This window comes from Oncorhynchus nerka, linkage group LG2, assembly GCF_034236695.1.
Source record: "Oncorhynchus nerka isolate Pitt River linkage group LG2, Oner_Uvic_2.0, whole genome shotgun sequence".
Taxonomy (NCBI): domain Eukaryota; kingdom Metazoa; phylum Chordata; class Actinopteri; order Salmoniformes; family Salmonidae; genus Oncorhynchus; species Oncorhynchus nerka.
The window spans coordinates 93,178,315-93,191,681 of record NC_088397.1 but is presented as its reverse complement, the minus strand read 5'-3'; the positions used below and the strand labels follow the sequence as shown (position 1 = coordinate 93,191,681).

Here is a 13,367-nt window from a genome sequence, read left to right as displayed (position 1 = left end):
CTAGCCATTATAATACTGTTATACATGACTAGCCATTATAATACTGCTATAACTGGTTAGCCATTATAATACTGCTATACATGACTAGCCATTATAATACTGTTATAACTGGTTAGCCATTATAATACTGCTATACATGACTAGCCATTATAATACTGTTATAACTGGTTAGCCATTATAATACTGCTATACATGACAAGCCATTACAATACTGCTATACATGACTCTCCATTATAATACTGCTATACATGACTAGCCATTATAATACTGTTATACATGACTCTCCATTATAATACTGCTATACATGACTAGCCATTATAATACTGCTATACATGACTCTCCATGATAATACTGCTATACATGACTAGCCATTATAATACTGTTATATCCGACTAGCCATTATAATACTGTTATATCCGACTAGCCATTATAATACTGCTATAACTGGCTAGCCATTATAATACTACTATACCTGACTAGCCATTATAATACTGCTATACATGACTAGCCATAATAATACTACTATACCAGACTCGCCATGATAATACTGCTATACCTGACTAGCCATTATAATTCTGCTATACCTGACTAGCCATTATAATACTGCTGTAACTGGTTAGCCATTATAACACCACTGTAGCTGGTTAACCATTATAATACTGCTATACATGACTAGCCATTATAATACTGTTATACATGACTAGCCATTATAATACTGCTATACCTGATTAGCCATTATAATACTGCTATACATGACTAGCCATTATAATACTGTTATACATGACTAGCCATTATAATACTGCTATAACTGGTTAGCCATTATAATACTGTTATACATGACTAGCCATTATAATACTGTTATAACTGGTTAGCCATTATAATACTGCTATACCTGACTAGCCATTATAATACTGCTATACCTGACTAGCCATTATAATACTGCTATAACTGGTTAGCCATTATAATACTGTTATACATGACTAGCCATTATAATACTGTTATAACTGGTTAGCCATTATAATACTGCTATAACTGGTTAGCCATTATAATACTGCTATACCTGACTAGCCATTATAATACTGCTATACCTGACTAGCCATTATAATACTGCTATACCTGACTAGCCATTATAATACTGCTATACATGACTAGCCATTATAATACTGCTATAACTGGCTAGCCATTATAATACTGCTATACCTGACTAGCCATTATAATACTGCTATAACTGGTTAGCCATTATAACACCACTGTAGCTGGTTAGCCATTATAATACTGCTATACATGACTAGCCATTATAATACTGCTATACCTGGTTATCCATTGTAATACCACTGTAGCTGGTTATCCATTCTAACACTACTGTATCTGAGGAATTCTATGCCTGTTATTTATCTGTCCTGTCCTACATTAATTAGCATCCCTCCTCCTCCTCTCTGGTGGACTGTTACTTGCTTGGCATGTTAGCTGCTGTAGCCACCTCCCTCTTTCACCAGACGTAATGCGATGATTAGCACAGGATTTAATAGGACAGTACCTTCCTCTCACCGTGTCTCCCTGTTTGTCTAATTTTGGTTGACTGTTTCTTCCTCTTCACAATATTCACCCTGCTACTGAAGCTTATTGCTGCCACAGAACAAACCGTTCATGCCCCCCTCTGTTCTTTTTTTGTTAGCAATACCCTTCCGTACATGTCTGACCAACAGTGGAAATAGATATATTATCGCTGACCTTAATCACCCCTACAGTATTTGGCGGCTGCTAAACGTTTACGTACTGAACGGGGTCAAAAGCAGGGAAGATAGCAGTTACTTCTCTCCTCCTCTCCATATTATCTTGGAAGCCAATCCCCATGCAATACAGTAATGGCTGAGTTTGATTTTCAGTAAACAGTAAACATGGTATAAGTGGATGGTTTTGTGCCATTTTTGGAGTGTAATTACTGGAATGAGATATTAAGTGCAGCCCAAAAAACGTCATGCGCCCAAACACAATGTTTGGTGGTTTTACAAACACGTTTGGTGGTTTTACAAACACAATGTTTGGTGGTTTTACAAACACAATGTTTGGTGGTTTTACAAACACAATGTTTGGTGGTTTTACAGGCAGTTAAATACATCCAGGCATTTGAGAACACGTTCATTTGAGAACACGTTCATTTGAGAACACGTTCATTTGAGAACACGTTCCGTCGCTGAGTTCTAAACAACGTAGTCTTCTAATACATTGTTTCAGAAAGCTGCCCACAAAACACCGTTCACCTTCGGGCAGTTCTGTTCACTGTGATAAAATAAATATCTGTTAGCATGCCGCTTCTGGCTGCACTTTACATCTCATCGAAGCAATTACACTCCAAAAAATGGCACAAAACCATCAACTTGTACAGTATACCATGTATACCCGTGTGAAGATTGACGAGGGAATACATTTAAAAAATCAATTTTAGAATAACGCTGTAACATGAAAAACTGTGGAAAAAGTGAAGGGGTCTGAATACTTTCCAAATGCCCTGTATAATGAAAATGTAACGTATATTGCATGTAATGATTCTATGTGTATGTCATATGGTGATGATACGAGCCACAAAGTACCAATGCTAATTTATGGTTGTGAGATTGTGTTTTCTTAGTGTTCATTTTGTTTAATTTTTTTTATTACGTGAAAACTCAGTTGCTAATTAAAGTTGGAAGCTCTGTTGGGTATTTGCAAAAGATCAAAAGAAATCTGGAGCAGTAAGACATTACCATGGAGACATTTGGGTTGCACTGTTGCTACACTACCGTGTGTGTGTGTGTGTGTGTGTGTGTGTGTGCGTTTGTGTGTGTCAAACAAAGCCAATGCTGAATACAGATCCAGCCTAGGGCAACCATTTGAACTACTCCAAATCTTTCAGTTATTTCTGACTCTGTTGTTGGTATCATATCTTTTCAGGTGAACTTTCACCATCTCAATGCTCAATGTGGTTAATTGTGTCTTCCTCTTTCACTATTTCAGTGCTCAATGTGGTTAATTGTGTCTTCCTCTTTCACCATCTCAATGCTCAATGTGGTTAATTGTGTCTTCCTCTTTCACCATCTCAATGCTCAATGTGGTTAATTGTGTCTTCCTCTTTCACCATCTCAGTGCTCAATGTGGTTAATTGTGTCTTCCTCTTTCACCATCTCAATGCTCAATGTGGTTAATTGTGTCTTCCTCTTTCACCATCTCAATGCTCAATGTGGTTAATTGTGTCTTCCTCTTTCACCATCTCAATGCTCAATGTGGTTAATTGTGTCTTCCTCTTTCACCATCTCAATGCTCAATGTGGTTAATTATGTCTTCCTCTTTCACCATCTCAATGCTCAATGTGGTTAATTATGTCTTCCTCTTTCACCATCTCAATGCTCAATGTGGTTAATTGTGTCTTCCTCTTTCACCATCTCAATGCTCAATGTGGTTAATTGTGTCTTCCTCTTTCACCATCTCAATGCTCAATGTGGTTAATTGTGTCTTCCTCTTTCACCATCTCAATGCTCAATGTGGTTAATTGTGTCTTCCTCTTTCACCATCTCAATGCTCAATGTGGTTAATTGTGTCTTCCTCTTTCACCATCTCAGTGCTCAATGTGGTTAATTGTGTCTTCCTCTTTTTATTGTTTTACGAGTTGTCCTATTTATTTAATTTAACTTTAAAGTTGATTATTTTACGCTAAGACTGAAAATTTTAATTAAAGTAAAAATGTTCCATAATAAGTCAGAGAATGAAAGTAAAAATATAAATGAAAACGGATGAACTGAAATGCCCCTTTTTGTCCTCTGAATCAGAAATACCAAAATGTACAGAAGGAAAGAACTTTTCCCCACAGAGTCTTGTAAGAGGATGTACTGTACATACCTTGAGTTAAGTAACGCAACAAACTGTTGTTTAGCTAGCTATTTTGTATTTTTCCTAACAGAAGCCCTGTAAATATGTGACAAAATGAAGCAGTAGAAATTAGGATTGGGTCTAAATGTAATAATGACAGTGTAACATTAAATGTAAATGAGAACTTGTTCTCAACGAGCCTACCTGGTTAAATAAAGGTGTTCTCAACTAGCCTACCTGGTTAAATAAAGGTGTTCTCAACTAGACTACCTGGTTAAATAAAGGTGTTCTCAACTAGCCTACCTGGTTAAATAAAGGTGTTCTCAACTAGCCTACCTGGTTAAATAAAGTGTTCTCAACTAGCCTACCTGGTTAAATAAAGGTGTTCTCAACTAGCCTACCTGGTTAAATAAAGGTGTTCTCAACTAGCCTACCTGGTTAAATAAAGGTGTTCTCAACTAGCCTACCTGGTTAAATAAAGTGTTCTCAACTAGCCTACCTGGTTAAATAAAGGTGAAAAACAACAGGTAATTCAAATCTATGAAGAAAGGAGATTAGGATTTTGATGATCAAACACACTTTGGGCTTCACCATTGTTGTTGTTATTGTCATCATAGTGTAATCATCATTTTTCCCAATAAGTGTGCTCAATGTAAAGTGGTTGTAAATGTACTATTTCTCAAGGAAAATGTCAGTGTACATTCACTGCCATACAATGCATTTGAGATGTGAATATGTCTCTCTGTGTGGTATCATTTAACCCCCTAAGGTTGATGTCTGCGCTCCACTGAAATGTAATTAGCATAATAAATAAAAAATCCCAATAAAATCATTCTGTTTAAACTAGAGATATCTGGGTTTTGTTACATTGGATGCTTCTCAATCCTCATCTGTGGTGAAAGGTGACAGAGCTAGAGAGGTGTTTGTCAGATCATGAGACATCCCAAAAATCGGTCTTCTCACAACATTGTCTGTAGCGTCGGAACAGCTTGACTTACAAACTATTATGACCCCTTTTCTCTGTTTTGCTGTACGACCCACAAGAGTCTTGGGACTTGTTTGAAGTCGGTGCAGCCGATCTGCCAACTTGTGTCTGTAGCTTCCAAACAGTTTGGGCTACACACTATGACACGTCTGTGTAAAGGTGAGACTGTCACGAACAATATATATGGAGTATGTTTAGTGACAAAATAAGGGGTTTAAAACTAATATTTTCTCTTCTCTTATATCTCTCAGATATAGGACAGGCACTTCAGAACAAACTAAAAAAAATATTTTTGGGGGGGACTATCTGTTCCTCCATGTAGTGAATACGTTGTTCAATGCATTTGTATGGGCTAATAGCAGTCAAAGCCAAATACAATGATTAATCAAATATTTTTTTTAATTTTTTAAAATGATACTATGCCTCAGGACTACCTGGCCTGATGACTCCTGGATGTTCCCACATGGTCATGCTGCTGCTCCAGTTTCAACTGTTCTGCTTGCGGCTATGGAACCCGGATATGTTACCTTGTCCCGGAGCTGCTGTTTTTGACTCTCTCTCTCTCTATCTTTTTCTCTGACGCACCTGCTGTCTCGACCTCTGAATGCTTGGCTATGAAAAGCCACATTACATTTCCTCCTGAGGTACTGATCTGTTGCAACCCTCGACAACAACTGTGATTATTATTTGACCCTGCTGGTCATCTATGAACGTTTGAACATCTTGAAGAACAATCTGGCCTTAATGACCATGTGTTCTTATAATCTCCACCCGGAACAGCCGGACTGGCCACCCCTCAGAGCCTGGTTCCTCTCTAGGTTTCTTCCTACTGTAGGTTCCCGCAATTCTAGGGAGTTTTTCCTAGCTGTGGTGCTTCTACACCTGCATTGGTTGCTGTTTGTGGTTTTAGGCTGGGTTTCTGTACAGCACCTTGTGACATCTACTGATGTAAAAAGGGCTTTATAAATGCATTTGATTGATTGAGTTGTACTCCTCTCACCAGGCTTTGACAGGGCTTATACTCTTATGGGTTAAGGTCAAATGTTTGGAATAGTACACAGTGGTTTTGACTTTCGTTGTAATTCTCCCAAATAAATTCAGAGAAGGTAGAGAGCAGATCCCTCCAAAGAACTGCAACTGTTCAAGATAAAGCAGCGATTCAAATGTCCAGACAAGCCTCTGTGTAATTCCATGAGTTCACTTGATCATGTGAACTAATGTGAAGCCTTAGTAAAGAGCAGATTAAGCAGCATGTCCAACTCATGTAACCATCATAATACGATTTAATCTACAAGCTATTATTACCACTCTATGGACCCCCCACAAGTGTCAGGGGACTCGTACGAACTTGGTAACGTCTATGTGCTTGGTAACTTGGCAACGTCTATGTGCTTGGTAACTTGGTAATGTCTATGTGCTTGGTAAATTGGCAACGTCTATGTGCTTGGTAACTTGGTAACGTCTATGTGCTTGGTAACTTGGGAACGTCTATGTGCTTGGTAACTTGGTAACGTCTATGTGCTTGGTAACTTGGGAACGTCTATGTGCTTGGTAACTTGGGAACGTCTATGTGCTTGGTAACTTGGTAACTTTTGTCTGTAGCGTCCGAACTGTTTGGGCTACAAACTAATGTGACCCCACTGTGGAAGTGGGAGATTATCACAATGTTCTCTTTTTCTCTATGACCCAACAAGTGTCATGGGACCAAAAAAATGAATGGAAAGATGAAGATAGTTTTGTGCCTACTCCCAGAAAATTGTTTAATATGTGTAAAAAAACATATATATATATATTTCCTGGGCTTTCTTATATTTCCTAGATATAGGACAAACACTTCAACATCTTGTTTCATATTATACATTTGTTGACTGTCATTGTTGTTTATGAATGTGTTATTCAATGCATTTCTCTGGGCAATAGTAGTAAAGTTCAAATTCAATATATTATAAAAAAAATATATATATTTTTATAGGATTTTTGGATACCTAACATGGTCCTAAAATTCAAAATAAAATAGCTAAATGATCTATAGTATGACCATCTTAAAACAATTCCATATGTCAGTTTAGAACCCCCCGGATAGTATTTGCTCATATTTACATTTTTTGACAAACATTGAACTAAAACAAGCTTATATTTTGAATCCTGATAGAATAAGATTTGAACTAAGCTCATCAGGCATTTGCAAGTTATATTCTTCAAGAATCAATGGGTTCACATTATTCATTTATACGGATGTAGAAATTGCAGATTGCCCCTTTAATGCAAATTGAAAGTAATGTCCCATATTTACCCAGTTATGAAGCAGAAGTCGTTTCGTAACTAGCGTCCCACCTCGACAACAGCCAGTGAAAGTGCAGGGTGCCAAATTCAAAACAACAGAAATCCCATAATTACAATTCCTCAAACATACAAGTATTACACACCATTTTAAAGATAAACATCTTGTAAATCCAACCACAGTGTCCGATTTCAAAAAGGATTTACTGTGAAAGCACACCATGCGATTATATTAGGTCAGCACCTAGTCACAGAAAACCATACAGACATTTTCCAGCCAAGGAGAGGGCTCACAAGTCAGAAATAGCGATTAAATTAATCACTAACCTTTGATGATCTTCATCAGATGGCACTCATAGGACTTCATGTTACACAATACATGTATGTTTTGTTCGATAAAGTACTTATTTATATCCAAAAATCTCAGTTTACGTTGGCGCGTTATGTTCAGAAATGCATTGTCTCAAACAAACATCCGGTGAAAGTGCAGAGAGCCACATCAAATTACAGAAATACTGATTATAAACATTGATAAACGATACAAGTGTTAAACATACGAATAAAGATAAACTTCTCCTTAATGCAACCGCTGTGTCAGATTTCAAAAAGGCTTTACAGCGAAAGCACACTATGCGATTATGTTAGGTCAGCACCTGGCCACAGAAACCCATACAGCCATTTTCCAAACAAGGAGAGTGTCACAAAAGTCAGAAATAGCATTGAAATTAATCACTTACCTTTAATTATCTTCATCTGGTGGCACTCCCAGGTCTCCATGTTAGACAATAAATGTTAGTTTTGTTCGATAATGGCCCTCTTTATGACCAAAAACCTCCTTTTTGTTTGTGGGTTTTGTCCAGTAATCCGAATGCTCAAGTCCAGATGAAAAGTTTTTTTTTTTAAGTACAATAAAAGTTAGTAGAAACATGCCAAACGATGTTTAAAATCAATCCTCCGGTTGTTTTTGCCATAAATAATAAATAATATTTCAAACGGACAAAAGATTTGTCAATAGAAAAAGAGAAACAAGAAAGGTGCACTCCCGATCAGGCGCATGGCTGATGTCTGGAAATGTCCACTGGCCACTGATTGAAAGTGCTGTATCTCCCTCATGTTTCAGAGTAAAAGACTGAAACAATGCCTAAAGACTGGCTGCATGTAGAAGAAGCCATAGAGCTCGTGAACTGGGTCCTAAGTCTTTGTATGGTGGATAGGCTTTCAATGGAAAAACAGTACTTCCTGGTTGGACTTTCCTCTGGTTTTCGCCATATCAGTTCTGTTATACACAGACATTATTTTAACAGTTTTGGAAACTTTAGAGTGTGTTCTATCCAAATCCACTAATTATATGCATATCCTATCTTCTGGGCCTGAGTAGCAGGCAGTTTAATTTGGGCACGCTCTTCATCCAAAATTCAGAATGCTGCCCCCTACCCTAGTGAAGTTAAGTAAGCAAAAACAGTACAAATCAGGACGTCAGACAGGACGGGAAGTCAGGCAGGATCTATTCAAAAATACATATTGGAATCTTCTTCTCTTTTCATCCACAGGCCAGGAGCGGATCGGGATTGACTCTAAGTACGAACAGGAGGGGAAGGTTCAGTTTGTGATCGATGCGGTGTACGCCCTGGCCCATGCCCTTCACAACATGCAGAGAGACCTGTGTCCCGATGTCTCAGGGATCTGTGAAGATATGGACCTAGCTGGGGGCAAGAAACTACTCAAGTACATCCGCAGTGTCACCTTCAATGGTAAGTATGCTAATGCCAACACATTAATCAAACGACAAATCAATCCATTTATAAATGTATCAACCAATTAATCGATCATTCAACCAATCAATCAATATAGTACACTATAACGATGTGATAAGAACCATTTAGCTACACCCTGGTGAAGGTTCTTTGGCCAAAATGTTGGTCATATATTTCCCGAAATATTACTCAAATACATCCACAGCTACCAGAGATACGGGTACAACATTCACTTACATTTTTGAAGAGTACAAAACAGCAATACCAGACAATGTTTACACTGTAGGAAGTGATGTCGTAACATCAATTTTCTGGATTGACTGACCTTCGTGTCTTAAAGTAATGATGGACTGTCATTTCTCTTTGCTTATTTGAGCTGTTCTTGCCATATTATGGACAAGGGCTATCTTCTGTATACCACGCATACCTTGTCACAACACAACTGATTGGCTCAAACACATTAAGAAGGAAATAAATTCCACAAATGAACTTTTAACAGGCACACCTGTTGATTGAAATGCAATCCAGGTGACTTTGAAAACTTAAATGTTTTACTTATCTATTGTTTTACTTAACACTTTGTTTTCTGGACTTCTTAAAGCTGCTGGTTAAGGTCTTGTAAGTAAGCATTTCACTGTAAGGTTACCTGTTGTATTCGGCACATGTGACAAATACAATTTGATTTGAATTGATACCTCATAAAGCTGGTTGAGAGAATGCCAAGTGTGTGCAAAGCTTTGATTAAGGGTTGCTACTTTGAAGAATTTCAAATATAACATATATTTGTATTTGTTTAACACTTTTTTGGGTTACTAAATGATTCCATATATGTTATTTCACAGTGTTGATGTTTTCACTATTATTCTACAATGTAGAAAATAGTAAAGATAAAGAAAAACCCTTGAATGAGTCGGTTGCTTCCAAACCTTTGACTGATGCTGTATGTGTGGAATTATTTTATTCGACCAGCCCAAACAAAAACAAAAACATGTCATCTGTAGTGCTGACTGATTAGTGCAGACTGATTAGTGCTTTCTAAAGGTTTCCAGTTTGATTATGAAAAAAAAAAGAATAATGGTTTTCAATTTATGTTTCTATTATTATAATGTTTTTTAATTAAATGCATTATGTGGGTTGAATGCTGTAACAAACACAGATTAAAACAATTACTAAAAATCCCATGATGGTAGTGAGTGCCCATTACTGCTTATCATTTATCAACCATCATTTATTCACATTACTTTACTTTAATTAAATATTTGAGTTGTGTATATACAACATTTTTTCAGCCTATTTGAAGACTTTATTATTTCATTTCAAGTCCTCATCTCATATTTAAGGAGCTGCTGTCTATGCTGTCTGACAAAATAAGTATTTTAGTAGTTCTTCAAAGTAAATGAGGCATACTGTTATGACTGCTGAATACCAACTATCACTCATAGATCATGTACTGTATTGTTAAACAACTGCTCCCTATCCCTGTCAAATGTGTGTTCTTGACCGAATAAGTAGGTGCGGAATGGATTAAGGTCATTGTAGTTAACTACCACATTTCTGCGCGAAACTATGTAGAATATTTCCCTGATGGAAACTACAACTTCCTACTACATCGCACATTTCGGGCTTGATCTACATTTTGTTATCTTACAGCCTAAATTTAAAATGGATTCAATTGAGATGTTTTGTCACTGGCCTACATACAATAACCCATGATGTCAAAATCGAATTATGTTTTTAGAAATGTTTACAAATTAATAAAAAATGAAAATCTGAAATGTCTTGAGTCAATAAGTATTCAACCCTCTTTGTTATGGCGAAGCCTAAATAAGTTCAGGAGTAGAAATGTGCTTAACAAGTCACATAATAAGTTGTATGGACTCACTCTGTGTGCAATAATAGTGTTTAACAGGATTTTTGAATGACTACCTCATCACTGTCCCCCCCCACACACAATTATCTGTAAGGTCTCTCAGTGTAGCAGTGAATTTCAGACACAGATTCAACCATGAAAGACCAGCAAGGGTTTTCAAAGCCCGAAAAGAAAGGCACCAATTGGTAGACGGGTAAAAAAAATAAAAAAACTCAGACATTGATTATCACTTTGAGCTGAGGGATAATTGAGGGATAATCATAATAATAATGGATGGTGGACAGTGTTTCAATACACCTAGTCAAAGGCATCGTTCCTAACCCAGTTGCCGGAGAGGAAGGATTTCACCATGAGACCTATGGTGACTTTAATTGTTTTTTTTTCATTGTCAACATCGACATGCCAACAACAAACTCTGAACCTACATGTCCATTCATAACTGACCAAAAAATGTGAAAGACAAGCATTGTAATTTAGAATTCCATAAAGTGAGTGTGGAAGAGGTGAAAAATACGTATTGTTGTCTATGAACAATGACAAGCCACCTGGCTCTGACAACTTGGAAGGAAAATGACTGAGGATGATAGTGGAATATATTGCCACTTCTATTTGCCAACTCTTCAATGTAAACCTACAGGAAAGTGTGTGTCCTCAGGCCTAGAGGGAAGCAAAAGTCATTTATTATACCCAAGAACAGTAAAGCCCACTTTACTGGCTCAAAAAGCTGACCAATCAGCATGTTACCAACCCTTAGTAAACTTTTGGACAATAAATTGTTTGACGTCACTTGCACAAATGACTGACGATTGGCTGAAATAAATGTATAATAAGAAGCTTGTGGGAGTTCGATCATAATCTGCAGCTGGAAAAACATAACATACAATTCAAAGGTTTGGTCACACCTACTCATTCTAGGGTTTTTCGTTATTTTTCTACATTGTAGAATAATAGTGAAGACATCGAAACACAAATGACACAAATGGAATCATGCCGTAACCAAAAAATGGGTTAAACAAATCAAAATGTATTCTATATTTGAGATTCTTCAAAGTAGCCACCCTTTACCTTTGATGAAAGCTTTGAAAACTCTTGGCATTTTCTCAACCAGCTTCATGAGGTAGTCACCTGGAATGCATTTCAATACACAGCTGTGCCTTGTTAAAAGTCAATTTGTGGAATTTATTTCATTCTTAATCTTTTTAGCCAATCAGCTCTGACAAGGCAAGGGTGGTACAGTATATAGAAGATAGACATATTTGGTAAAAGACCAAGTCCATATTATTGCAAAAACAACTCAAATTAGCAAAGAGAAATGACAGACCATCATTAGCTAAACACATGAGGGTCAGTCATTGTGGAAAATTTCAAGAACTTTGAAAGTTTATTCAAGTGCAGTTGCAAAAACAATCAAGCGCTATGATGAAACTGGCTCTCATGATGACCGCCACAGGAAAGGAAGACCCAGACCTCTGCTGCAGAGGATACATTCATTAGAGTTAACTGCACATCAGGATGCAGCCCAAATAAATGCTTCACAGAGTTCAAGTAACAGACACATTTCAACATCAACTGTTCAGAGGAGACTGTGTGAATCAGGCCTTCATGGTTGAATTGCTGCAAAGAAGCCACTATTAAATTACACCAATAAGAAGAAACTTGTTTGGTCCAAAAAACACGAGTAATGGACATTAGACAGGTGGAAATCTGTCCTTTGGTCTGATGAGTCCAATTGGTTCAGAAGTCTGTCCATAATAAACCACTACTCTGCTTTTTTGACATTGCTATCAACAATACAAGTCTTTACAGGCCCTAGTTTTGTCGCACTTGGACTTCTACCCAGTCATATGGTCAAGTGGCACAAAGAAGAGCATAGCCAAATTACAGTTGTCCCCGAACAGAGCAGCATGTCTGACCCTTAAAATGGTGACAGAGAGCTAACATCAATGGTATGCATGTCAATCTCTCCTGGCTCAATTATTGACTACATCACTACTTGTCTTTGTGAGAGGTACTGACATGTTGGAAAGCACCAAGCTGTCTGTTTAAACAGCTAACACACAGCTCAGACACCCATACAAACCCCACAAGACATGCCACCAGGGGTCTGTTTAAACAGCTAACACACAGCTCAGACACCCATACAAACCCCACAAGACATGCCACCAGGGGTCTGTTTAAACAGCTAACACACAGCTCAGACACCCATACAAACCCCACAAGACATGCCACCAGGGGTCTGTTTAAACAGCTAACACACAGCTCAGACACCCATACAAACCCCACAAGACATGCCACCAGGGGTCTGTTTAAACAGCTAACACACAGCTCAGACACCCATACAAACCCCACAAGACATGCCACCAGGGTCTGTTTAAACAGCTAACACACAGACACCCATACAAACCCCACAAGACACCAGGGGTCTGTTTAAACAGCTAACACACAAACCCCACAAGACATGCCACCAGGGGTCTGTTTAAACAGCTAACACACAGCTCAGACACCCATACAAACCCCACAAGACATGCCACCAGGGGTCTGTTTAAACAGCTAACACACAGCTCAGACACCCATACAAACCCCACAAGACATGCCACCAGGGGTCACCAGGGGTCTGTTTAAACAGCTAACACAC

At 37.9% G+C, this 13,367-nt stretch overlaps 1 protein-coding gene across 1 annotated transcript in view; it reads left to right on the top strand.

Annotated features, from left to right (window-relative positions):
• grm7 (glutamate metabotropic receptor 7) overlaps positions 1-13,367 on the top strand; it is a 526,754-nt gene that overhangs the window by 363,407 nt on the left and 149,980 nt on the right. Inside the window, exon 6 of the mRNA XM_065004348.1 lies at positions 8,659-8,859. Within this exon, the coding sequence (XP_064860420.1) occupies positions 8,659-8,859 (201 nt within the window). The remainder of the gene's footprint in view (positions 1-8,658; positions 8,860-13,367) is intronic.